General features: G+C 36.2%; 1 protein-coding gene and 1 long non-coding RNA gene across 6 annotated transcripts in view; one reads left to right on the top strand and one right to left on the bottom strand.

The window, feature by feature from the left end:
- The window catches only part of Scn9a (sodium voltage-gated channel alpha subunit 9), a 144,344-nt gene extending 130,587 nt beyond the window's left edge, over window positions 1-13,757 (top strand). The window contains exons 22-27 of one of the 2 annotated variants that reach the window (XM_040745491.1): window positions 832-1,113; window positions 1,825-1,878; window positions 2,696-2,833; window positions 5,999-6,103; window positions 6,442-6,712; window positions 8,752-13,757. In XM_040745491.1, the coding sequence (XP_040601425.1) occupies window positions 832-1,113; window positions 1,825-1,878; window positions 2,696-2,833; window positions 5,999-6,103; window positions 6,442-6,712; window positions 8,752-9,944 (2,043 nt within the window). In that variant the 3' untranslated portion in view covers window positions 9,945-13,757. The remainder of the gene's footprint in view (window positions 1-831; window positions 1,114-1,824; window positions 1,879-2,695; window positions 2,834-5,998; window positions 6,104-6,441; window positions 6,713-8,751) is intronic. The other variant, XM_040745492.1, reaches the window with a different exon arrangement.
- Window positions 1-27,996, bottom strand: part of LOC106022141 — a 163,992-nt gene that overhangs the window by 117,636 nt on the left and 18,360 nt on the right. For 3 of the 4 annotated variants that reach the window (XR_005877170.1, XR_005877167.1, XR_005877169.1), the window contains exon 2: window positions 8,798-8,977. This is a non-coding gene — a long non-coding RNA (uncharacterized LOC106022141). Of the gene's footprint in view, window positions 1-6,676; window positions 8,324-8,797; window positions 8,978-27,996 lie in introns of those variants that run through there. The other variant, XR_005877168.1, reaches the window with a different exon arrangement.

The following is a 27,996-nucleotide window of genomic DNA, read 5'->3' as shown; positions in this document are numbered from 1 at the left end:
AAACGCTAATAAATGAGCTCTAGTTCCTTTAGTGCTCAAATATGGAGGAGAGCTGAAGGGTGAGAAGAAAGACAGGTTTTTGAAGGATGAGATAATTAAGAGAACCCAGGGAGAGAGAACTACACCAGAAGTTGTGGTGTAGGAAAATAGAAGCAGTGACCACACTGGATCAATAGCAAAGAAAACGCTGCTCGGCAGCAATGAAGGAAGGAGTAAGGAAAACCGCACCTCGTCTTTGTTTCAGCTGAGGCCAGCACTCTTTATATTTGCCCAAGCACTTATAGAGGAGTTATTTTTAGAGTTAGAAAAGCAACTGCAAGAAATTGCCTCCATTTTGTAGAATCATCACAATCTAAAGAGTGCAAGCCACTAAGGGACTCCTACCCTTAACCCAATCTAGTGCAAACTAGCAGTGGACTTCTGAAGGCTGGTGATTCCAGGATGGTGAGACTAAACATACACTTCATTGATCTTCACAATTTATGATTATGTTCCTCTCATTTCTAAAATTTGTCCATTTATGACTTTATCATATTAGCTTCATGTTTGGGGGGTTTTATTTTACTTTTTTTTTCATTTATTTGAAGTGCGTACACATTTTTGGCCACTTACTCTTCTGTTTATGCTGGTGGCTTTAATGTGTTTGTTAATCTCGAAGTTGGTAATCAAAAGTCACAGGGCTTAGGATGCACCTTGTATTGCTTGGCACACAACTGGATATTATCAGCTGTTCAGTACAGATTTATCGGTTGTTTGATCTTAACCCTTTAATTCTGTATTGATGTTTGACATTTTCTACTGATCCTATTTTTTTTCTTTTTTGGGTATCAGGTGGTGGTCAATGCACTCATAGGAGCAATCCCTTCCATCATGAATGTGCTTCTTGTATGCCTTATATTCTGGCTAATATTTAGCATCATGGGTGTCAACCTGTTTGCTGGAAAGTTCTACGAGTGTGTTAACACTACCGACGGGTCACGATTTCCTACAACTCAAGTTGCAAACCGTTCTGAGTGTTTTGCCCTTATGAATGTTAGTGGAAACGTTCGATGGAAAAATTTGAAAGTGAACTTTGACAATGTTGGGCTTGGTTACCTGTCACTGCTTCAAGTTGTAAGTGATTCCTTTCGTGAATACTTGGTACAGAGTGGAGGGTGTAAATCATTGTTTAGATGAACTATTATCTAGAAATTAAGATGCCATGGAATTTTTCGAATAGACTTGCTTTTCTCTTAGAGCATGTGCCCTGTAAACAGGTCTAAACAGTACAGGTTTCTTGAGTAATTTACATTTATTAATTGGAAATTGACAGTTTGTTTTCATTTGAACCCCATCATCACTGTACACCAGAATATTAACCTCCAAGTAGTCATCGTGGGACTCCTGTGTTTATCTCACAAGAGGATGAGAATAGCTTCCTAGAGGCACAGAGAAGCCTTGAGAAATGGAGACAAATTTTTCCTGTCCTAATGATAAAATTCTCTTCCAATTTGGAAAGTAGAAGCTCATATGCAAAATTCACAAGTATTTGTAACAATTCTTAATTAGACAATTTCCAAATGCTTAACTAGGAAATCAATTTAAATAATGCCCTTCTTTTAAAAAAATTATAGCAGTTTTAACATGACTTTTATATCTGAAATAAACATAAGTGATTCTCTGGTTTAAAAAGTCACAGCTTTTTATGTTAAATTGGTGTTTTAAAACAGAACAAAACTAATTTGACATCACTGGTAAATATTGTAAGATTAATTAGAGAAAATTATCTTTATGATGATTTTTGGCATCTGGCTTTACATTGAAGTTCTATATATGTACTTGCAGGCAACATTTAAAGGCTGGATGGACATTATGTATGCAGCTGTTGACTCTGTTAATGTAAGTATTGACCAACCTAAGACTAAGCTTTCAAATTTAAAGATCTTTAGTTTAGCTCAGTAGACTTTGAACCACAGCTTTCATTTGTGCCACAGCACTTCAAGTGCTTAGGAGTATAACGTTTGGAGATGGGTCATAATGTAAATTCTGTGTCTGCTACATTGTGCAAATTCTTCAACTACCTCTGAGCAATGTACTTTCACTGTCTGAGCCTTAGTTTAATCTGCTGTAAAAATGAAATAATCCAGTTTCTTTCTTACGGGTATCCCACCAATCAGCATGAAGCATAGTAGTAGTAAACAATGAGCAGTAAATAATAGTTCATCCAAATAAATGTGCAATTATTTTTAGTCATATTTTTTGCTGTTTCTATATTTTAAAACACTTGAAATAAAACCTTTTCCTATAAACTTTAAAGATTATTGGCTAGTTTATGTTCCTGTGAAATCCAGTAGACATTTTTATAACCAATAGAAAAATAATAAAATTAATATGAATCTATTCTCAATGCGTTTACAGTTTCATTAGGAAATTAAGAGTATTCCTTCAGTCATTTAGCTGACAAGTTGTCCTATCAGACTGAGATTAAGCACTGCAATATGATAAGATCCTTTATGAATCACCTTAAGGTTGTATGAATATACAGAGAAAGCATCTATCAACCACTTGTTATTACTGAATAAATGTTTAAGAGTGATTCTACTAAGTTTTAGCAGTGCTTCTGACATACTAACTTTTTCTAGGATAGCAGTCTTGCCAAACCATGTGAGAGTGAATATAGCAAATTTTATCAACACACTGTTAACTTTTTCCATAGGTAAATGAGCAGCCGAAATATGAATACAGCCTCTACATGTATATTTATTTTGTCATCTTTATCATCTTTGGGTCCTTCTTCACTTTGAACTTGTTCATTGGTGTCATCATAGATAATTTCAACCAACAGAAAAAGAAGATAAGTATTTTAAGTGTTTCCTTCACTGCACTTGAAAAAGAATTAATTTGATATAAATTAGTTATTTTACATTTTATTTTTCAAAATATTGATCGTGTCAAATTGCAGATATGCATAATCTTATCATTTTACCATGTGATTTTTTTTCTGTCATAGCTTTAAACATTACAATAATCATTCTGTTTTCTCTGACATTGCCTATAGAGGACTGGACAATAAATAGATCACTAATTCAAACCAGTGAACCACTTTCAAAGTAGTTTAATTCAGAAGTATTCTTTTTTCCTGCTAGCCATTGTTCTATGGTTAGGGAGGGACTTAGGTGACATCACAGTGATGTGGCTGCTAAGCTTGGGTCACCTATGTCTCTTTAGACTGTCATAATAAAACACCATAAAGAGTATGACTTAAAACAACAGTAATTTATTCCCCCTAGAAGTTTACATAACAAAATCAAAGCTGTATAATGGTCCTTCTCTTATCCAGGCCTCTAGAAAAGGATCTGTCCTTGTGTCCCCCAGATCCTATCGGTCAAGGCTGTATTTGTCTTTTGACAGTGTAAATGTAATATCTATCTATCATCATAAGCTTTTCTCCTTCTGTACTGCCTCCTCCTCTAATAAGTACCCATCATATCACATTATTAACCTACTCTATTCCATTTGGACATCCTCTTAGTTAAATGACACTAGACACTAAGAATATCTGTAATTAAAGTCACATGCCGGGGTGGTAAGAATTAAGGGTTTCCATATACATTTAAGGGAATAGAATTCAACTCACAAGATCAACCATTATATCCTTGTTTATTCTTAACTACTATTCCGAGGAAAGACGATGTGGAGTTGGGGATTTAACATAGGAAAATCATTTACCTAAGATACACAAGGCCAAGGGTTTAGTCCCAGCATAAAAAGTTTTAAATAAACAAATATCCAAAAACCAGGGAGGAAAGGTACAAAGGATGAGTACCTGACCCTAAATTAGACACCTAACAAGTAATAGAGACTAAATGGAATCAGTAATACATGTGCTACCTATTGAATATTTAAACTACTCTTCTATTCCATCCTTTACACTGTAGCTTCAGAACCTGAATATATGAAATAGTAAAAAGTGCAATGAGAAGATATTCACAAAACTGCACAGGGACAGTCAGAAAAAGAGATGCAGTTGTGTGTGGTATTTGATATATCCTTTGAAGGTAGATAATAGGTAGAAATAAAAGTATTCATGATTTTCTTAGCTTTGGGAATGTAGATTTAAAAATTCTTATTAATTTAATATTGTTCATGCGTCATAGGGCATTTAAAGAATAACATGCAAGCAGGATACTAATATTATTGGGATTTTGTTATGTCTGACACTGAATAAATGCTTCAACTGTGTAATCTAGAGAGATGATCTCTAGTTAGAGAGGTTTTACAAAATTTGACCTTATAGAGTAGCTTCATCATAAACCAAGACCCAGAGTTACTTCAATCACAGGTTACAAAACTGGGGTTTCATTAAAATTGTCTGTAACTGGGAAGATTCAGGTTAGTTTAGTACCTGTTTAATCTGATCTGAGACTCTGTCACCTGAACTGCTCCTATAATATCCAAAATATCCCACCATAACAATAGATAATAGAAAAAGGTAACATATTCAACTGAGACATTTTATCCAATAATGACTACATGGCTGTTGTGGACTGCAAGAGAATAGAATCTATGTCTTAAGTTTCTTGACAATTAACTGAGTTACTATGGTTTGAGTACCACCTACAGGAAAAGATACTCTTGAGGAATTAAAAGATTACCAGAGAAAATTATCTCAAATTCCAGCTTGGAATGTATAGATACATATGTGCATGCATTGGCATGTTAGTAGTGCACAAAATTCACTACCACAAGCACAAGAAGTCAGTCTGGTTAAAAATCTATACGTTATCCAAAATTCAATATAGCCTCTTAAATACTTTAAATGTAAATATTTTACTTTCAGTTTATGACTCTCCCCATCCCTGGTAAAACACACTCCCATTTTTCCAGTTCTCTCAACAATCCATCATCTCTCTTAGGACTCTCTTTATCATCAAAAAGTTCCTGTGATATTTCAATTTTTTAGTTAGTCATAGGCATACGACTAGAGGTGAGCAAGTAAGCTGTGAATAAGTTCATGATGTAGAATGGAACACTAAGAAGAAGCAGTTGCTGAATATGGATGGGGCATCTGTGTATGAACTCTAAGTACTGTCAACCCTTTTTTTTTTACTCGCAGACTTGCTCTTCTTTATTTGGTGTCATTTTTTCCACTTCCTTCTTTTTTAGAAACAATCTTATTTTGCATATCAATACCCCCGTTCCCTATCCCTTCCATCTTTCCATACCCCCCATGAGCCCCCCAACCCACTCCCACCCAGTTTTTTAACAACTACAACCTTATGAGGAAGGTTCATTGCAACTATACTAAAACACACTTCACTCAAAATTATGGAGCCCCAAATAAATCATATGTTATATTTTCTTAGATTTTTAAATATTAACATGCATATCAGATATTGTGGATTTGAGACAAATGCCAAAACAAAAAGACAACCAATGGTGCTTCTTAGACAAGATGAAGGTAATTTCGTGTAAAATTTGAAGTACATACACAAGGATGCTCACATTGTTAGACAGTTTTCTAGAATTCTCTGTTATTTTTTCTCCATTAATGAAATGGTGGCATGGAGAAATAAATATAAATTAACAGAAAATTGATACAATGTTAATTGTTATTGTAGAAATCTACTTCTGAATAGAGTGCTAAACATCAGCAAAAGCATGAAAGGCATTTTTACATCTTCCCAATCTATCTGTTATTTAACAGAAATATTTTCTAGTTATAAAACTAGCAGAGTAAATAACACCTCAGCAAACAGGCTAACATAGCACAGGTTAGTATATGGAAAGGTAATCATTATTATATGTAATTATTACATACGCAAATATTACATATGTGAATTACATTATGACCATGTTTATATGTTAGTATTCCTTTTAGGCATCTTATATATAGTTCCTAGGTAAATAACAAAGTGAATTTCATCTTTATGTTTAAAAATTTAACCCTTTTATGAATCATAAGAAAGAACTGCATATTGATTCTGGTTTTAAGTGGATTTCTCTTTTATTCCTTTACCTTGGAGGTCAAGACATCTTTATGACAGAAGAACAGAAGAAATACTATAATGCAATGAAGAAGCTGGGATCTAAGAAACCACAAAAACCAATTCCTAGACCAGGGGTAAATATGTAATAGATGTGTGCACACATGCGCTTGTGTGCGTGCATGTTCGTGTGTGTGTGTGTGTGTGTGTGCGTGCGTGTGTGTGTGTGCATGTCCATACATGCACACACTCACAGGTGTAATATTCTCCTGTGTTCATTGCCGATTCATTTTAAATCTGTAATATATTTCTACTCTTTTTATAAAATTTATTCATTTAATCTTTGTACATTATATTTTGATCATGTTTTCCCTCCCCCAACTCCTTCCAGATCTTTTGTATATTTTAATATGCAGATAACACTTGGGAATTTTATTCCACATCCTGTATCATTTTTTTTTTGTTTGATTTGCAGAACAAATTCCAAGGATGTATATTTGACTTAGTGACAAATCAAGCTTTCGATATCACTATCATGGTTCTTATTTGCCTCAACATGGTAACTATGATGGTGGAAAAAGAAGGTCAAAGTCAGTACATGACTGATGTTTTGTATTGGATCAACATGGTCTTCATTATCCTGTTCACTGGGGAGTGCGTACTGAAGTTGATCTCTCTCAGACATTACTACTTCACTGTGGGATGGAACATCTTTGATTTTGTGGTAGTGATCCTCTCCATTGTAGGTAAGGCCATTAATTAATCAAATTTTAATTATGGATAAACTACATACTGCTCAAAGAAGTGTCCACATGCTTGGAATCTGTTTTACTTTCCAGTGTTACTAGCATGAAAGAATGGAAGAGATTTAGAAAGAAAGCAAATTTCCATGTCAGAATCTCAAGTCCAAGCCCAAGCCCAAGCCCTGGAAGTCAAATGTTGGATCTGTCAGAAAGAATTCCTGTTGAGATTAGTCTACATGTCTGCTTCTAGAAGCCTGCAAATGGATATCTATCTATAGATGCATCCTGGGATCTAATGAAGAATGCACTATTAATTTTAGTTTTAAAAGGTCCAGGGATGTCAGCATATTTTTTACTGTTAAATGCATTCCAAATTTAAAATGTCAAAACTGCCATTTTCATCCCTTACATCTTAAAACTTAATCAGTCTATAAAGTTTATTTATTTGTCAGCTAACAGCTCATGTCTGTATAACACATATTTTATATGTCCTCTCCTTTCACCACCATCTCTTTCCTGTTCTCTATCTCTACATTTGAAAATTACATTTAATTTTTAGCATTGAAATCTCTTGATAGAAGAAATTGTGGAATTAAACTCATAGCTGATCAAACAGAGTCATAAAAGCTAAATGTTGTAAAATCCAGAACTACCTGTCTGTAATCCAGTAATTAAGGAGGCTTTCCCTGGAGGATATGGAGTTCTAGACCATTCTAGGCTACCTAGTCAGTCTCAAAACTTTTTTCTTTAAACTCTAACTTTTTAAAAGTCAATTGGAGTTCAGAAAAGTAAGACTATAAATTGTACCTACCAACATTGGTAATTTTCTGAAATGTTGACCAAAAAATAGAAAATATATTGAACAAAGTTTTAATTCAAGATTATATTAAAAAGATTAAAATATCTAGAATAAACTTACTGTATATTGTAGAAGACTTCTGTGAAACAATTAAAGGACAAAAAAGACTGAAATAAATGAATGATTATCTTATGCTTGGTTACAAAGACTGTCATTGAAATTATGACTTTCTGAAGACTTTAATTTATTTTTACTAACATGAGTCTGTATCTGTATGAGTGTATGTCGTGTGTGTGTGTGTGTGTGTGTGTGTGTGTGTGTGTGTGTGTGTACCCACCTAAGACAGAAGAGGGTATCAGAACCCCTGTAGCTGAAGTTACTGTCAGCTGTGAGTCACCAGATATAGATGCTGGGAACCAAACTCAGGTCCTCTGCAAGAGCAGTAAGAGTTCAAAATCTCTGAGCAACCACACCAGTCTCAGTGACTAGTTTTTTTAAATAAATTTATAATTTCCATAAAACTACTGAAAACACAGCAGTGCTAATAGCTGTGCCAGTGCTTAAAGATTAAAGTTCAAGGGATTCAGAGAAACCAAACAGGAAATTTTAATATCCAATTAGTAATTTACTCAGTTTGATAGCCATACAAATCAAAGGATGGTATTTAAAATATGGGGCAGCCGGAGAGGTGCACACCTTTAATCTCAGCACCGGAGAGACACAGGCAGGCAGAGCTCTTTGATTTCCAGGCCAGTCGTTGTCTACATGCAATTTCCAGTTCAGCCAAGGGCAAGGCTTACATCGTCAAACCTGATCTTTTAAAAAAAAAGTTAGAAAATTTGTGTAACTTTTTAACAATTTTTTTATTGTCGCCCCCCCCTTTATTTCTTCTTCTTGATTTTTACGAGCAAGACCTAGTTTATGGATGGCTTTAGCACTAAGCTCCATCTTGAGTCCTGTAAATAAAGTTTTGAACATGAGCATGCATAATCCTTTCTATTCACAACACAACTTTACTCTCAAGACAATGAAAAACATCTTACAGACAAAAATAAAGAGGAATGTGTCCATGAGTTTAGTTAAGATGGAAAAATGTCACAGCAGTTATTTGTTAAAATATTGAATTTAAGATAGGACAGCAATTCTGAGTTTAAGATGGCATGGCATATGAAGATATTTAAATTCATGACATTGTGCCACATGGATATATAAATATTTCCATTTATTTTTCCCTCCCACATAGGAATGTTTCTCGCCGAGATGATAGAGAAGTATTTTGTGTCTCCTACCCTCTTCCGAGTCATCCGCCTGGCCAGGATCGGCCGGATCCTACGCCTGATCAAAGGCGCCAAGGGGATCCGCACCCTGCTCTTTGCTCTGATGATGTCTCTCCCCGCGCTGTTCAACATCGGCCTCCTGCTTTTCCTGGTCATGTTCATCTACGCCATCTTTGGGATGTCCAACTTTGCCTATGTTAAGAAGGAAGCTGGAATTAATGACATGTTCAACTTTGAGACCTTTGGCAACAGCATGATCTGCCTGTTCCAAATCACCACTTCCGCAGGCTGGGATGGGCTGCTGGCTCCTATCCTCAACAGTGCCCCTCCAGACTGTGACCCAAAAAAAATTCATCCAGGAAGTTCAGTGGAAGGAGACTGTGGGAACCCGTCTGTGGGGATTTTCTACTTTGTCAGCTACATCATCATATCCTTCCTGGTTGTGGTAAACATGTACATCGCTGTCATCCTGGAGAACTTCAGCGTTGCCACTGAAGAAAGTACTGAACCCCTGAGTGAGGACGACTTTGAGATGTTCTATGAGGTCTGGGAGAAGTTCGACCCTGATGCCACTCAGTTCATAGAGTTCTGCAAGCTGTCGGACTTTGCGGCTGCCCTGGATCCTCCCCTTCTCATCGCAAAGCCAAACAAAGTCCAGCTCATTGCCATGGATCTGCCCATGGTGAGTGGAGACCGCATCCACTGCCTGGACATCTTATTTGCTTTTACAAAGCGGGTACTGGGTGAGAGTGGAGAGATGGATTCTCTTCGTTCGCAGATGGAAGAAAGGTTTATGTCTGCAAATCCTTCTAAAGTGTCCTATGAACCTATTACAACCACACTAAAACGAAAACAAGAGGATGTATCTGCTACTATCATTCAGCGTGCTTACAGAAGGTACCGCCTTCGACAAAACGTCAAGAACATATCAAGTATATACATAAAAGATGGAGATAGGGATGATGACTTGCCCAATAAAGAAGATATAGTTTTTGATAACGTTAACGAGAACTCAAGTCCAGAAAAGACAGATGCAACTGCCTCTGCCATCTCTCCACCTTCGTATGACAGTGTCACAAAGCCAGATCAAGAGAAATATGAAACAGATGAAACAGAGAAGGAAGACAAGAGGAAAGATGGAAAAGAAAGCAGGGAATAGAGCTCCATTTCTGATCTACTGTTTACAGCCTATGAAGGTGGCTCACTGGTGTTAATAAGACTCTTTCACGGAGGTCTATGCCAAACTCTTTTTATCAAAATATTCTCAAAGGCACACAGCCACTAGTTCTGATCCAACGAGCAGACGGCAACATTGACACACGGCTATTTTTGCACTGGCAAACGATTCTGTAAGAATTTTGAGTGTACTCTGGAGGGGATAGTTGTTACTGCAATCAGGGGTGATTTAATCACTTAACAAATCAGAAAACCATGGAGAACATTTTCTCATTTGCCTCCATACCTTTTCTCTAGCTTCTAATTCAACATGTATCCCCATCTAAATATAGGAATTCAGGTATACATGAATACATACACACCAACACAAATTCAAATGGATTAACTATGATTTGGAATTCAGTGCAAGCATTTTACCTTTTGTTTGTCACGTAGTTCTTTGTAAAAGTGATGATAATTAGTAATGAAGGTTTTGTCAAAACATCTTATTATGAGGGAGTCAGAATCTTTATCCATAAAACAGAATTCAGTTTATATTTTGAGGTGCTCAGACTTATCCTACATTGCATCAGAAGCAATTTATAGGTCTTTATAAAATGTCATAGGATTGAAAACATATGTGGGCTGCTTATTTAAGAAATCACTTGCGTTTGCATAGATTAGCATTCACCTTGATTTATGGACATCTTTGGAATCTTGTGCTCCCATGATTCTCCCACCTCAGTTGCTTAGCTTGAACTTCAGGTTCACAGAGAACAGGCAGCCCGTCTTTCTTACATCCCACTTTGTATGTACAATAACCACAGATCTTGAAAAGTTATTTGAAATATATATATAAATATGTCACATTTCTCATTATAAAAACATGAAGACTATTAACAGAAAAATTAATTTACCATACTCCAATTACTTATATTTATTCAATCTGAATTGCCCAATAAGACAGCTAATGATTCAACTCTTAATACCAGTTGCCACATTTATCTTCTTATACAGTTTTGGTTTGTCATAATTTGTCTCTACACAAATTTGAGGTTTCCTTTTAATGAAATATATCCTGACATGCAATTAGCTACTTGATACCCTAGCACTTGTTTGAGCAGATGACCAGGGCACAGTATGTACTGTGTCTCTTAAATACAATCCTTAATGTGTTTGGCAGGGTCCCAAGTTACAAGGAACACTAGGCTTTTAATACCTGCCCACCAGGTGTTCAGTATGAATGAAACAGCATTCAAAGAGTGAGTTTCATCAGCTTTTTCTATTGTCACTAACTTCCCTAATTGTGGAAGTGATCCTTTGAACCTCCATTATTTCATCTGTAAATAACAACATTGATATCACTTCCTCCTTAATATTCTAATATACAATGTGAAATATACTGTGCATTGATCAGTAAAATAGCCCAGGCTTATCATTTTAAAGCATACTTGTTTTGAGCTGGTTGCAACTAGCCTAGAAAGGATTAGAAATCTATTTTTTGTTTCTAAAGCACTTGGTAAACACAAGTGCTCCTGGCACATTCTCACATAATATTGTTCTAAGAAGATGACATATTATCTTTGCAGAGGAAAAAAAAGCTGAACTACATAAGTAAAGAGGGGTTTCACTTAGAAGATTCTGAGGGAAACATTGAAGGAAATACATAAAAACATACTTCATCAATTTGCATTTGAAATTCAAAAGTAACACAAAAACATTGATATAAATAGTAATCAAATACATCTTATTAATTTCTTGCCCAGTTAAAAAATTTAAACATCCCTAGAGAGATGAAGAGACATAGAAAATGAGGGATATAAAGAGGGAGAGAAGAAACAAAGCTACAAGAACAAGAAAAACAAAGATAAAATTATACAGAACTTCCTCAGAATGTTTTCACACTGTGATGCATCCTACAGCATCCTATAGGAGAGAATCATTGCACACATTTGTCTAAGGGACCTAAGAAACTAAGTACAAGGCTGACAGTTCCCTACATCCTTGTTTAATCATTTAACTTAGTTTAGAGAGTTACTTTTAATCTCTATGAAAGATTCCAAACAGTGCTCAGGCATACAATGTAGAGCATTGTGTATCTGTTAAGGGGTTAGAATAGGTTTTGTCAAATTAATTGGGTAGTCACACAAAACCTTCCATTTGTAACAAGTTTTAATACATTCAATTAAGAAATTAGTCTTCTTTAACATTTGAAATCAGTTTTTCATTATTTTTCACCCATTAAAATATAAATACATTGTGAATATTTTTATGGATATAGTATTGCAGATGTTTGGTATGGATTATCTGTGATTTGCTATTAATGTTTTTACAGTGGCTGATTTTTATGTAAATTTAAAATATATTGGCAACTGGTTTCTCAACACACATTTTTTAGCATTACAAAAAAGAACAGTTACAGAGTTTCTCTTTTTTCTAATTCATGTTGAACACATTTCATTCTAAACTACATAATTTTAAGTGTGATGTTAAGTTTTATACATTTTATCCTCAAAATCACTACTTATGACATTGTATCCATTAAAAATGGTAATTTTGGTTTTGAGACAGGGTTTCTCTCCATAGCCCTGGCAGTTCTGGAACTCACTGTGTAGACCAGGCTGGCCCTGAAATCATAGAGATTTGCCTGCTTCTGCCACCTGAGTGCTGATATTGAAGGCGTGTACCACCACCACCCAGACTGAAAATGGTATTTGACACTAGGATAACATTCAGTAAAAGTTTAAAGCAAGCTCACACTCCTTTTCATATTGGCTAGTGTTTATACTAATTATAAAATGTTACATCACTGAAGCTACTAGTTACATAGTTACTGAAATTATTTTACCTATTGACATGCTGACTAGTCAGAATATATAAATTAGCATTAAATAAAAGAAAGCATATGTGAACACAAATCTGTGCACATAATTTGGGTGGAAACAGGAGAATCTCACTTTACTATTTTGTCTCTTCTTTCTGTGTAAACAGTAAAAGAAATCTGTGAGTTATTTCTAAATTCAAATTGCCACATTTTGCTATCATTAATGTTTAGCATGATTTTGTAGAATTTTGATAGTTTTGTAAGAGTGGAAATTAAATGCATATGTAAATAAAGCTGTCCACACTAGCAAATTCACCAAACGTTAATGGAAGTAATGAAAAAGGAGGGTAGCAAATTAAGGATGGTCACTAATTGACCAGGGTTTAAAATTTAATTTAGAGCCATCAATTTTTAAGTATATGTTTTCATTGTCATTAGTTTCCTGAGGAAAAAAATCAAGAATTGCTCCCAGCAAATAAATAAGTAGCCATGAATATATGAATGCTGCTTACAAAATTCATAGGCCAATGAATGTTCAAAATATTCAAGTTTGTCAAAAAACACATTGTAGCTATACTTGAGACTTAAAAACTGTTAATAGAATCTAAAATAAAAGTCACTAAAAATAAAATGATGTCAGATTTATTTTATGTCTTAGTACTTCCAGGAGTAAATTCATGCACTCCTAATAACTGTTGGTATTTTTCTTTAGATTCTTTTTCTCTCTTTTCATTGTCTTTGCAACATGGGGCAGCTTCATTGTAATGACTCCTGCATGCAAAAGTTGAGGAAGAGAAGTGTGGCATCCCAAGTAATTCATTCAGTTCCACAAGGAGTTTTGTATTGAGACAAGAAGTAACCAAAGGCAAACGTTTAGCCATGCAACACTAACTTGTGCTTGTTCTTCTTGTCCCAACTTTGGGAAGATGCATACATTCAGGACAGTAACAGTGTGTGTGCCAGGGTCTGAGCTGTATATGGATTCCAAACAAACCATGACCCTCCAAATTTCCTGGATACATAACCTATGTGGACCTTGGTTCTCATTGAAAATGTGAGAGGTAGGAAGAATAAGATAAAGCAATTCCATTAAGCTGTTAAAGCTATTCTTGACAACACAGAGCCAAGAACTGATCTCAGTAGTGATGCTAGGGTGGCGCTCCATGTGCTATTGAGGATTTTAGGAGTCCAGGCTACAGGGATTCTAGGCAGAACCACAGCGCAGCTGACATACATGCTCAATAATGACAATATTTCCTGTTTCACATGAGTATGTATAAACACATTCCCAAAAGAGTTCCATGTCTTCTACCATAAAGAAGGAACATTTTGTAATGTGCTGCATACAGGAATATTTCAAATTTAGGTATTTTTATGATTTGTGAATTGAACCAACATGTTAAAATCAGAGAACATGGACTTTGACAAAAGTTAAAGTCATGTTAATAATGTGGAATTTGTTCTAAAAATTAGCTATATAATTAATACAAACTACTGTATTTTGTTTTAGTTGTGAACATCAAATATTTTTAATGATCTTCAAGTAATACACAGTAAAAATAATAGGTACTATATTGTGTTATTTTTTTCAACCTTGGAAATAATATAATAGTATGTAACATAGTTTCAAAATATTCCTAGGGACCTCTGTAATGGTAATAACATTTGTCATGGTCACTCTGTAAAATAAAATTATAAGCACTGAATGATATCATAAGCCATCCAACATGGCTGGCTGATTGATATAGACGGAAATTTCCTCCAGCAAAAAAGCTCAAATCTTCCATACTGCAAATCACACTAATCCATAACACAAGCAAAATAAGATGTAGAACCCATAGCAATCCCTCTCATGGGAGGAGGGAATTACCCATCAGCTGGAGCAGAAGGGAATTCTGCTGAGACAGCACCTCCCGAACACAACAGAAGAATGTGAATAATTGATAGTTATATGCAAGCAAGAGAGCAAACATGCTTCACTTAGCTCAATTCTCTACCACTCTTAGGTTGCACTTAGAGTGGTGATTGATCTGTCTGGGGGAAGCTAATTTGAAAAGATTTGAATAGCTTCTGTAATTCTTGTCATGTGCTCTGTCTGAAAGATCAGAGATTCTGATGAATATCAAAAATCTAGATGAACTGAGAAGAAATGCTACATATTCCAAACATAGCATTTGCTAATATGTCTTAAATTTTATGGCATTCTTATCAAAGCAGAATATCTTTAAAGTTATATTCCTCTTAGCAAAATACAATTCTCTTAAATGGTATTATAATTCATTTATACTTGAATAAAACATAAAATGTGGAATTTATAGAAAATATATATCATTAATATTAAGAACATTCTCCACTTAAATTATATTTATCTCCAAATACTTTTAAACTTCACCTAGTTTTTGGTATGTTGGTCTAATGAAGGCATTCTTTTACTTATGGTTGATCTTTTACTTGTTTGTGCATCTCAAGAGTTGTTTTCTTTCTCATTCTTGTGTTCAATAAAAACCTTTAATATGTGATTTTTCCCAGGACTTAATAATGGAAAGTATTTACATGAAAGTTTCATCTCACTCTTAAGAGTTTTGATACAAGTATAATACAGGAACTTCACCTTAAAGAAGCAAAAATCAATATTCTTAGTTTTGGTGACAATACATCCTACCTCTTAACCACCACATCCCCTGACCCCATCCCTTCTTAGTCCCTTAATCTGTAGGATTCCTCCCTTTTCTTTAGTTTCAAAAGTGTTCTACTGACTCTCATCATCTTTTTTTTTATGACTGTTCATATCTCTTTATTTTCTGGTCATACCTGAACTGTGTTGTTCTCAGAAGACATAGGTCATTACTTGCAAACTGTGGTACAAGGCACAGCATATCATCTATATTGGTCAAATAGATCATAGAGATCTCCAAAATGGCACAGTAGATAGTCTTTGCTCTTTCTTATTCAATGTAACTACATGGTAAAACCCTACTGCTAAAGACACCAAATAATTTGGATTCTCGATATAAAAAAAACATTCTCAAACCCAAGAGGAAAATTCCTCTCCACTGACCAGCTTTCATATAGTTAGAAATGCTATGCAGCATACTGGCAGAGAAAAAACATCAAAGATTTTACCCAGTGCTGCTGAGCAGTGTGTACTGCAATACCAACTATACTAACTAGTTTCATGTCAACTTGACACAAGCTAGAGTCATTTGAAAAGAGAAAGTCTCAATTGAGAAAGGGCTTTCATAGACTGAACTATAGGCAAGTCTTAATACATTTTCTTAATTAGTGATTGATGTAGAAGGACCAGCCCATTATGGATGATGCTACCCCTTCACTAGTGACCCTGGGTTCTGTAAGAAAGCAAACTGAGCAAGCCATGAGGAGCAAGACAGTAAGCAGCACCCTTCCACAGCCTCTGCATTAGCTCCTGTCTCCAAGTTCCTGCCCTTTAAGAGTTTATACCCTGACTTCCCTCAGTGAAGGATTATGATAAAGAAGCTTACAGAAGCTGAAATAAAATATTTCCTCCCAAGTTGCTTTGGGCCATGGAGTTTTATCAATGCAATAGAAACCCTAACTGAAACACTTATCTTATACTCAAAATGTGCCTACTGGTCAATAGAGGCACTGTTTTTATAGTAGCTAATTTCTCCACCTGAGGCAACATAGTAACCATTGTCAAAAGCCTACCATGGGCCCATAGGATATAACATTCTCCTATTATTTTGCTAAATGGCATGCTGTCAAGGTGCCTTCTAAATATTTAAGTCTATGCTTTCAACCTTGGTCTGAGCAGCTTCTTTTTGCAGCAGACCTTGGGGGAATGTGTAACTGATCAAAGTGCAGAGATAAGAGACTCAGTGCTTGGCCCTAGATGAAATATCTGTACCAACCACAGCATCATCACCAGACTCATCAGAGATGAGGAAAGAGAATGCAACGGCTGGAGGATGTGGACTAGTGCTGCGAGCTGCATTTTCTGGCGTGATCTCACAACAGCATAGACAAGTAGACAGAATCTGAGCTTAAGTGCTTTAGATGATGTCTGTGCCTCACCCTATACAAGTGGTATTGGCAGTAGATAATTACTGTGGAAGGGAGACTCAATCTCTGTGTAGGATACAGTCACTGGTTATTCCCCCATGCTCTAGTAGATGGCCCCATTGCACATAGGAGCATCTTGATTGAACTTACTTAAGATGAGCAATCAGAATAAATAAAAAAGACATGGAGTTGGCAAGCAAATGGGGGGAATATGAAAGAAAGTGTCAGGGATAGGAGTAGGTATCATACTTCATTGTATGCATGAGTAAAATTCTCAAAGATAATTTTTAAAATAAAGGGGAGACTTTAGTCTCCATGTGGAAAACACCAACAACTATAGCTAATCCCTGCCTGGAAAAGATGGGCAACCAAAGGAAATAAATTTAACCTGCTAATCTTGTGATGATTTTTTATGATGACTTGAAGACAAATACATTTTCTTAAATTTCTATATGAGAGAGACAGAGAGAGAGAGAGAGAGAGAGAGAGAGAGAGAGAGAGAGAGAGAGAGAGAGAGATTGGTACACTGATCTCCCAAAACAAAACTCATGTAACGGCAGATGTCAGTCAGCCTTAGACATGTAAAGGGGAGATTTTTCACCCCCTGGTTTCCATGCCTTTCATATCTACCGTCTAATGCATTCTGTTCTTGGCTTCAAGACAGTTCATCAATTTATAATCAGATGCTAAAGAAAGTGGGCAACTTTAAGTGATATTTTCTCCAGGTCAATGAGGCTATGGCATACACCTGATAGTAAATGTGTTTAAAATGTAAGCCAAAAGGGTAACTGCAGCAATGTGCCCCAAAATGTCACTCGTGGGTCAGAAACATGTTTCCAAGTCAATATATGACAGGAGGGCTGTAAAGTATATTTAGCCCCTAAAGCACCGCTTTAGCATGTTATACAAAGTAAGGAGGTGCGAGACTTTTGAGTAGAAGCAAGGAAGACATATACTTAGGATAGCAGAAGTAGCCAAAGCATTGCTGTGTTCATGTTGGTTCCTGTTCAGGTTACTTCAGAGTGTCACAATAAAACACCAGACGCTGGGTATCTGAAACAAAGCATGTTATTTCTAATGGCTCCATGAGGGAAGACTCTTAAGAGCAGGCGCCTGACTAGCATCACTCGCAGGTAGACTTCTGCTCTGAGCTGGTAGAGACCTTCATTCTTGGTTGGTCTTCATGGGAAAGCAGCATCTCTGCTCTCTTCTGAGAAAGCTGCTCTCCCCATAGTAACGATGATAGCATGTGTATGTACAATATAGTTTACGTTTTTTTTCTTGGTGATTGGCTTCACTACCCACCTTCGTGTTTTCCTAACAACCCTCTTCCTTCCTTGCCCACCTTTGGTCCTTCACTAATGCTTACCCATCTAATACTTTAGATGAAAACCCATTAATTGACTCTAATTTGCATTGCCAAGCCCCACTTTTCATCATTTATCCCACTTTAGAACACAATATGGTAATATCTTGATTCCAACTCCTGGACTCACCAAATCGTTTTTTCACACACATAGCCAGAAGAGAATTTATTCAATAATGTTATTTATGTGCTTCAAATTCTGTGTCATTTCTTCCCTTGAGATTCACTAATATTCTTCTGTTGCTATGATGATCAGCTCTAAAACTCTTAGCAATGATTCTATGAAGTTTGTACTTATGTTGTCGATAAACTGTATTCTGACTACAAGCCCTAAGCTATGGTTGCTTCACTTGCCTTTAATTTGCCTATTTTACTATCCTATTCTGTGTTCCTCTAGCTTAACAACTTTCTTTCATATTACCTGTTTTCAAACAATAAGACATGCCTGTATCAACATGTGTAACAATCAGAGATTTCTCTTTGAACACTGATATTTATTTGAGAATAGCAAAGCATAACAGTGGGAATACATATGGCCTGCTGCTATGAATTTGGTCAAAAACTTTTTGAGGCAAACAAGTTTTTAAAAGATGAAATTAAGAGAAGTAATTTAAATACAGCCCTTAGATAACAGGGATGATAAGAGTGGTACCACTGTGAAGATGAACAGAAAGTTACTGAGCATATGTGTCTGCAGAAGTTGTTTTGTGTGTGCGGTCATGGCGGACTCTCTATCAGGTTGTGGTCAAGGAGTCTTTTGGGACTGTTATCACCAAATAATCATGTAAATGAACTTTTATCACAGTGACTCCTGACTGTGTTTATCTATATTTTATTAAAACCAGGACAAGTGAATCCAGTTAGGTTCTGACAACTTTCACACATAGATAGCTCAATATAACTTGGTCCTGCAAGAGACTCTAACACAAATATTTATATGGATCTGAGCTGCACTCCTCTTAAAATGAGAAAACATAGCTGTAAAGATAGAGTTTACAACTTTTTCTCAATAATTTTAAGAAAGAAATTAAAACATCAAAAACAAAATAATAATTCTACATTAATCTAAGTATCTTGCCCTGAGGTTTCTCAATAGTCATAATGCTAAACTTTGAATTCATACATTTTTTGCTGTAGAGGGCCACCTGGTGGGGAGTTCTGTGCATCCCTTGTCTGTGACTTAAATGTCAATAGACTGCTCTTCTAAATATAATACAACAAAGATGTCTCTAGACTGTGCCAACATTTCCTGAGGACAAAAATCTCCTCCATTTGGGGACAACTGTTCTCTCCTTTGTCTATAAATGAATGAAAAATGAATGACTTATCCTACCCTTGCTAATAATTATGTGCAATAATGACAGAAAGGCTACATTTTAATTAGACGGGATTATTTGTTTTTCTATTTACTTTAATATTTCTGAAAAGGAACCTCTATAGAAGAAAAAGTTACCTTATACTTAGAGTGTTTCAAGTCAGTTTTTGCATCCTTAATGAGTAAATGTTACTTTGATTTTATGTTATCTTGTTTCATCGCATGTAGAAATGTGTATCTGTCTGTACGTATAGTTCATTGTGCTTTAGATGTCGAAAAGGCAAATTCACCAACTTCCTCCACACAGCATTCTTCTCCAGCTTGGGGCTTCGAGTTCATCAGATGACATTTCCTATTCTAATGTGTCAGAAAGGGTTCTGCTTAAGAAGACATCTCTAGAGGCCATGTGGCCTGAGATTTACCCAGTGTTGAAATTAAAAATACTCTCTGTAGATATTCACTACAATATTTTATATGATGCTACCATAAAAAGTATCACACACAAGCCTATTTTAAACGATAGCATTTCTCTGTGTCGTCCAGCTGTCCTGGAACTTGCTCAATAGACCAGGCTGGTCTCAAACTCAGAGATCCACCTGCCTCTATATCCAGAGTGCTTGGATTAAAGGCATGCACTACCACTGCCCATCAAGCTTTTTTTCCTTATAGTAACTTCTCGTTCTTAACTAAGCGGTTTAAATTAATGTTTATTTAATGCATTGGAATTTTCAAGACTATGGAAATAAATTAATAAAGACTTACAGAAATTCCCTTCTCTAGAAATAGTGAAAATTATTGCAATGATTCAAACATTTCCATAACTCTGGGAATTAGCCATGCAAAAGTTTTAGGCAAGTAATTGACTTTTGGGAAGAGCAGCGGGTTCCTCAATAGCCTTTTAAAAAACCCTGAGACCCCAACCTTATGGAAAGACAGAACAAGCCTGGAGCCCCACAGAACCCCTAAAAAAAGTGTTATTGCTTGATCTATCTAGACATTCTCTGAAAAAAGCATTTGCAAGGCCAACTATCTCAGCTTGAATCAGAGATCAGCCAGGACAAATAAACTTATTCCCAACCTGTTTACAATAACTTGACTAAGCATTTATGTGAGGATATGATAAGAATATGTACTTGACGGGTTTTTTAAGAAAGGCTAGGGAATGAGATGGTTGTAGTAGATTTTTAAAATGCTAGCTCTTTCTGGAATCTTCAAGGTAATATGCAAGCACCAGTCTGCAAGCATCCCAAAACAATACCTGTCCTCATTTGTCACTTCTGACTGAATTGAAGCAGCACTTGCAAATGCCAGGACCACAGATTATTGGATTTAACCCTAGAAAGTTTCCAAAAGAACAAACATCAGAAGGAGCAAGCAAAACAAAGGAACAAATATTAACAGCACAATCCAACCACAGCTGGAAAAACAGATTTCCAGTGCTGCTAAACTGCATTTCTTTACATGTCTACATTTTTATTAAAATGACTTACAGATAGCTTCACTACTGAAGGAAAGGACACCCTCAGGGACCATTAAGTGCTAGTGGTTCTCATATGCACACAAAGATCAAAGAAAAAAAACAGCCAATGGTAACCTTTCCCAGGTAGTTCCAGATTCTTTGTACCCTAGACAATATTTAAAGAATATTCACAATTCTGCTTAGGTAATTAGATTAAAATATGCTTTCAAAACTTATTTAAACTATGTTCTACAAACTAAATGTAACTCAGTTGGAAACACTGAGAACAAGTTTTCAACTTTTAGCGCAGGGGGAATGCCGTAAATACACACAAAAATTATAAAGTGACTACCGAAAGATTCTATGTTTAAGACAGAAAGTTTCATTAGAGTGACTCAAAAGAAGACATGAGCTGGTAAAAGAAACCACTACACTTAAAGCAGGTCAATTAGAATTCTCTAATTTGAGGAATAGATAGAAGAAAAAGCATGAAGAAAATGAACAGAATTGCAAGCACCTGTAGAAAACCAACAAATAGACCAATCAATACCCAAGAGGGAGAAGAGAAGCAGAAGAGAACAGATGTAGCACAAGCTCTAATTGGTCTTAATAATAAAAACCTGGAGTCAGATATTAGGGGATGAAACCTAAAAGGTCTGAGAGAGAGAGCAGCCAGTCACTGGTTTCAGTCTGAGGATTCATAGGGACAGGATTGATGCTTTGGTTTGAGGAATCAGTAGAGGTAAGAGGTCTCTCTTGTGGCTGGCACCATAAAAACCTGACTACAGGTTTTTATTATTAAGACTCATTAGAACTCAGGCTACAATAAGCAGGAAAAACACTTTGGGAAATGATGAATGGCAGCTTCCTAAATCGGGTGATCACATTCCAGAAGCTAAATGAGATACATCAGGTATTAGACATCATCACACTGCCACAAGTAAGACAAATTCTGCAAACAGAGAGGAGTTGTCACTTACACAGACTATCTGATAAGACTAGCAGCTTACTTAAAGTTAGACATCTTGGAGGTCAGAAGACACAAGGATATTTCAAAGTGCTGGAAGGCTCTCAGCTGGGACACCTGTGCTTGGGAAACTTACATACAAAACATAAGCATAAAGCAAAAACTAAATGAATGTGCTGCTGACAAAACCCAAGTATTACTACAGTTGGTCTCCATGATGAAATGCAAGGGTACTGTATAGCAACGTCAAACCAAGTGCTATTTAAGTGATCTGAGTACTAATGCAAACTTTATTGCTATAAATTAAAATGCCAGTGTTAACTCTCAGGGTGAACACTAAGAAAAAAAGTGGAGTAAAAGAAAATACAAGATTAAAATAGAACAGTGGAAAATATTTCACATGAAAAAATCAACAAAGACGAATGAAGGCATTCAAAAGACCCAAGACATTAAGGAAATAAATAAGATAATGAGCAAAATAAATGTCGTCTTAACAATACATTGAGATACAAATAATATTCTCTTTTAAAATTATTTCCCAGAAGAAAACAATCAGCAAGATATCATCATACAGATGCCTGTTTTTGAAAAGACTTCCAGATAATAAAGAATGTCTTCAGGGATATGGCAATAAAAGGAAGTCCCAGGTAGGAAAGACAGTTCAGTGGTTAAGATAATCTTCAGAGGATCAGATTTCAGTATTAACTCCAACTCCCGGGAATCCAACACCCTTTTCTGGTTCCACGGGATGCAGGTCACCTACCACTCTCTGAATTATTTCTCCTTTGCTTTTGGTTCCTGGAAATCTCTAATTGCTTGAAAGTTTAATCTTTCATACAAAAGAATATTTATTAAATTTTAAGCCCAGATATTTTACCATCCCCCAAGCTATCTGATCATCTAGTGGCTAGACACTAGATTGCCACTAAATGATTCCCTGCCTATGAATCTCCTGGAATGCTGCCTAAAAGTCATAACACTAAAACTATTACCATAAAGCATGGACTTTCAAAAGATTTTTTTTGCTTTTTTTTCTAATACTCTAAGACCTCTCAGGGGAAACTGAAAATGACTAAAATCAGAAAGGAAATAGAGAGTTAAAGACTTGTAGAGACTCATTAAGAATGAGAATTACCTTTGTAAATTTAAATATCATTTTAATTGTTTTATATTAGGGCAATTATTGAGTAATTTAGTTAAACAATTATATTCCAGTTGCACTTATATTGTGTGTTACTAATAATACAGAGAATCTAAGAGCTTAGAAATATCAGAAATGCATTGTCATTTATCCTAGCAAAAAGGTTTGAAAGAAATGAGGCAACATGAAGAGCTCTTTCTCTCACTTGAAAAAAATATAGACTTTCAATCACTGCTTGGCTTACATTAGAACACTACAAATGAACTGTTGTACATTTATATATTTTGTCTACACCTTTGTTAACAATGAAAAAGACTTCACATATATTCATTCTTTCCTTTAAGGACATTTGACCCCTCAGAAAATGCTGTCTTTGCATCCTGTAAATTATATCCCCCAAATGCCCATTTCCTTCTATTCCTGTTAACTTTACCCTAGTCTCAAGCACTAGCATGTGTTATAGTCACTGTTTATGATCTTTCGTCTTTCCCTTTAGTTCGCTATTATATATTCTCCATCAAATTAAAGTGATCTTTTTAAATTCCAATTCAGATTGAGCACTTTCCCAATGACCCATGGGTCGTCTTAAGGTGTTTCAGAATTTCTTATATCACTAGGTATGAAGACCAACTTCTCAGTATTCTGAAGGGTCTTCCATCGTCAGATCCCCACTTAACTACCCTGCCCCATGTCTCAGCCTCATAGACTCACAGTACTCTGCATACACTGGTCTTTCTGTTCTTGGGTCTGACAAGTCCATTTTCTTCCAGTATTTTTCCCTTAATTTCCACCTAGGATGTTCTAAACATAGAAGCATCTTTTTTATATTTCAGCTCAGAAATATAATCAGTCTACCAAATTTTCCCAGTTACTTTATCATTAAGGTACTTTATTTTCATCTCACATTTTTGCATAATCTTAGTGTATTGTAGTTTGATTAGCATGACTCTGTATTCTCTCATCAGTGATAATTGTAGTGCCATGAGATACAGATTTGATCTGTTGAAGCTATCTCCATTCCAAGATGGTGAAATGGCCAGAAGATTCTCAACATATAGTTAGATAGTGTTTTAGTTAGGGTTATCATTGCCATGACGAAACACCATGACCAAAAGCAAGTTGGGGAAGAGAGGGTTTATTTGGTTTACACTTCCATATCACTGTCCATCACCAAAGGATGTCAGAATAAGAACTCAAACAGGATAGGAACCTGGAACCAGAAGGCAATACAGAGGCCATGGAGGCATACTGCTTATTGACTTGTTCTTAATTCATTCAACCTGCTTTATTATAGAACCCAGGACTTTCAGCCCAGGGAAAGAACTACCCATGATGGTCTTGGCCTTCACCCATCAATTAACAATTTAAAATGCCCAATTTTGTTGCTATCCACAGGATATTCTTTCCTGAGCATGAGGAGGTGTGGATTGGGTGGTAAGGACAGAGGGAGGAGAGGAGTTGAGGGGAAACTGTTTGCTGGCTGAAATGTAAAAGAAAGAAGGGAGAGCAGAAAGGAGTGAGGGAGAGAGGGAGGAAGTAAAGAAGGAAGGAAGGAATTAAAGAAGGAATGTTCTACAGGCTTGCCCACAGCCTGATCTTATGGAGGCATTTTTTTTCAGTTGAGAATCCCTCTTCTCAAATAACTTCAGTTTGTGTCAAGTTGTCATTAACTATTCAGCACACATGGAGCTATTAGAGCTAAGAGCTCAAGCAGTTTGACACAAATGCAAAATCCCTGATGGGTGCATCCCCTGAGAAGGTTACAAGATGATGTCTGCACATAGTCCACAAATGTAAATTTAAGAGATAAATTGTAGATAAACATAATTCCTACATTGCTGGACAAAAACCTAGTGAAGGGCTTTCCTGGGCATGTTTTGATCATATCACCTATTTGGGCCTTGGCTTTGCTAATTTTGTTTGCTCCATGACACAAAAGCAATAATTTCTGCACTTATCAGCAATCATAAGAATGAATTCTGTCATTGGCTATGCTGGTAAATGTCTTAATATTCAGCTCTCCTGGAGGATAAAGCTTCAATTTGTATATTGATTTGAAGAAATTTTTAAAGTAGTAGGTGTCTAACCTGGGGCATTGATCAGATTAGGCAGTAAAGCTCATATTGTGTGTACATTTTGCTAATTTTGATTATGCAAACACACTCTGGCCAATTCCAAGTAATCAAGCTGAAGTCACCAACTATAAAGTGTGGAAAAGCCCTGCACCACTGCCCCAACCAGCCTTCCCACGCTGAAGTCAGCACATCTACTATGCACCAATGATGCAGTGAAACATTTTATATTTATCTCTTCCCTTATACCACAATCCCGCAAAACTCAATTTGTAGTCACATGTCAGAAATGGGGAAATAACCTTAGTAACTTTCCAAGAGAATGCGTCATGAAAGGAACAAAATAAGATTTTTTTTTGGTTTTTACGAGACAGGGTTTTTCTGTATTGTTTTGGAGGCTATCGGTCCAGACCGGCCTCGAACTCACAGAGATCCGCCTGCCTCTGCCTCCCGAGTGCTGGGATTAAAGGCGTGCACCACCACCGCCCGGCACAAAATAAGATTTTAAACCCAGATCTCATTCATACTAAGGGGCTACACCTTTCAGTGTGTCAGGAAGGGTAATCCAAAGAGCCAAGAGCAACAGAAGAATTTTGAAAAAGAAAATATTACTTTTAAGTTCAAGTATTGAGTTGCTTCTTAATAGAAGGACAATTTTCTAAATATCCTGTCCTCCTCATAGATGATGCAAAAATTATTCCTATCTGTGGAGTATATGATTCATTGGAATTAATTCCTCAAAATAGGAATTCAGTAAATGATATATCAAAATTTCTTGGCACTGCTCTGTGTACTACTGTTTTTTCCTTCTTTGTTTCTATTTATAAAAGCCACCTGCAATTTTAATATCTTAGACATCAAGAAGTTCAGACTGAAAGAAAAAATATTGAAGAAAAATAACTGAGGTTTATTGACCTATGATGCTGGCTATAATAATTAGAGGAGATTATGCTCTTTTTTAAGTACAGATTATCATGCAGAGTAAATAAAGCACTTGAAAATGTAAAGGGAAATGTAAAGTCACAGAGAGTTGGCATTGATGTCTATAATGTCATTGGTGCTTAGACAGTACGTTAAGGATAATAATACATTATGTCCTGTTTTCAAAATATACTCGCAGACTTCCTGTTTGTAGAAGAATTTCAAATAAGGATGCTAAAGTGTGTGGCGGGGGTTGGGGGTGACATTGTGCTCAAGCTCACAGTCCCAGTGCTTGGGAAGCTGGGGCTTCATGAGTTTCGCCCTGGTCCAAGGTAACCAAAGAGATTACCTGTGTCTTCTCTTACAGAACTCACCTCCCACCAACAGAAGCAATTGGTCGTTCCCATACATCCCCACCAGTTGTTAATTATCCGATAATATAACAATAAATTAGTCTTTATGCATGGAATATTGCATTGTTACTCTATAGGTAATAAGTTAGTACGGAGGGAAACCATGGTTCTAGTGAGATCTACAAGCTTCAAAATGCTTCAAAAATCTGTGCAATGTCGCCATCTGCTGGCCTGTGAAGCAGGTTTCAGCATCAAAAGTGAAGTTGGCAGTAGGAAAACACTGATTCTGGGGTAATGAGGCCAGTTTTCACATTCGATAAAGAAAAGTGTAATATGTCAGGAAAAGACATATTTGATTTTACACTTTCATTTGACAAGGCTGATGCCTTTTTTCCTCTATGGAATTTTATTTTGTTAGCCATTCAGACATCTCATGTCTCTAGTCCTCCATTTATTGTATGACCACCTTGTCCCCTCTATTTCCTTTGTCGCTCTCCCTACTCTTACGCCTTGGTACTTCTTCTGCCCCTAAGACTAAAGGCAGATTTGCCCACAGTTTTTTAGCCTTTTCACAGACTATTCATTCTCATGAGGGACACATTTTATGGAATTTCCTGCTAAAAGACAAGTGAAAAATTAGGGAAACCAGTCATGACCTGCCAATAAAGCTTATTGTCTAGTCTAACAGAAAGCAAGATTTTCCAGCAGGTCTGAACCCAGTAAGTATATTAGAACTTCTGAGGTTTATACCTCTCTGTGATAAGAGACTGACATTGAAAGGTTTGATGATGTTGCTTAGAGCTTGATGTTTACACAGGATCTCATCAAATTATGGATAGAAGGAACGTGCCTCAGAAAAAAATAGAGGCAATGCAGATTAAGTCAGTCATGGCTCACATCATCCCAAAGAGAGACGTTGAAAGTGTAAATGCCAGGTGACAACCACATCAGGAACTACAAACAGACAAACGGGCCTACTAATGCCACTAATTTCTACCCAAGGTGAAGCAAGTAATCCAATTCAGAGCAATTGGTCAAGAGAATGAAAGGGCCAAAGAAAAAAATTTAATGGAGCTGATTACCATTGACAAGTAGTTTAAATAAAACTGTAAGAGGCATGTTAGCTACTATTGGAACTTGATCTGAAATCTAAAAAGTAGTCAGTGATAACCCATCCTGTGTAAACACGGCACAACAAACACCATTTGAAGCTCTAAGCAACATCATTAAGCCTTCCAATGTCAGTCTCTTATTTCTATATTCTTTGTCAACATGCCAGCCAAGGTTCTCATTTCCTTACATCTGAGTTATGATACAGCCTTCCGATTTTCAATGTTTTATACATAACGTTCACAAATTAATACCTGTTATGCCCTACGTTAGTAAAGATGATACCAACTGAAGATCTTTAATTGTCTCCTGTTTCAAACAGGATTAATCCAGGCTGATTATTCTTGTGCTATTCATTGATAAACTAACTTCAGTTGTCATTATCACTTCAATGCAGTCTGTGCTACAACCTTGTATACCTGTCTGCACCTTTGGCTATACCGGTACTTTGTCATTCTTGAATTCCTTTGCCACTGCCCAGCCAAGC

This window comes from Mesocricetus auratus, unplaced genomic scaffold, assembly GCF_017639785.1.
Source record: "Mesocricetus auratus isolate SY011 unplaced genomic scaffold, BCM_Maur_2.0 Super-Scaffold_100004, whole genome shotgun sequence".
Classification (NCBI taxonomy): domain Eukaryota; kingdom Metazoa; phylum Chordata; class Mammalia; order Rodentia; family Cricetidae; genus Mesocricetus; species Mesocricetus auratus.
This window is presented reverse-complemented; position numbering and strand designations above follow the sequence as displayed.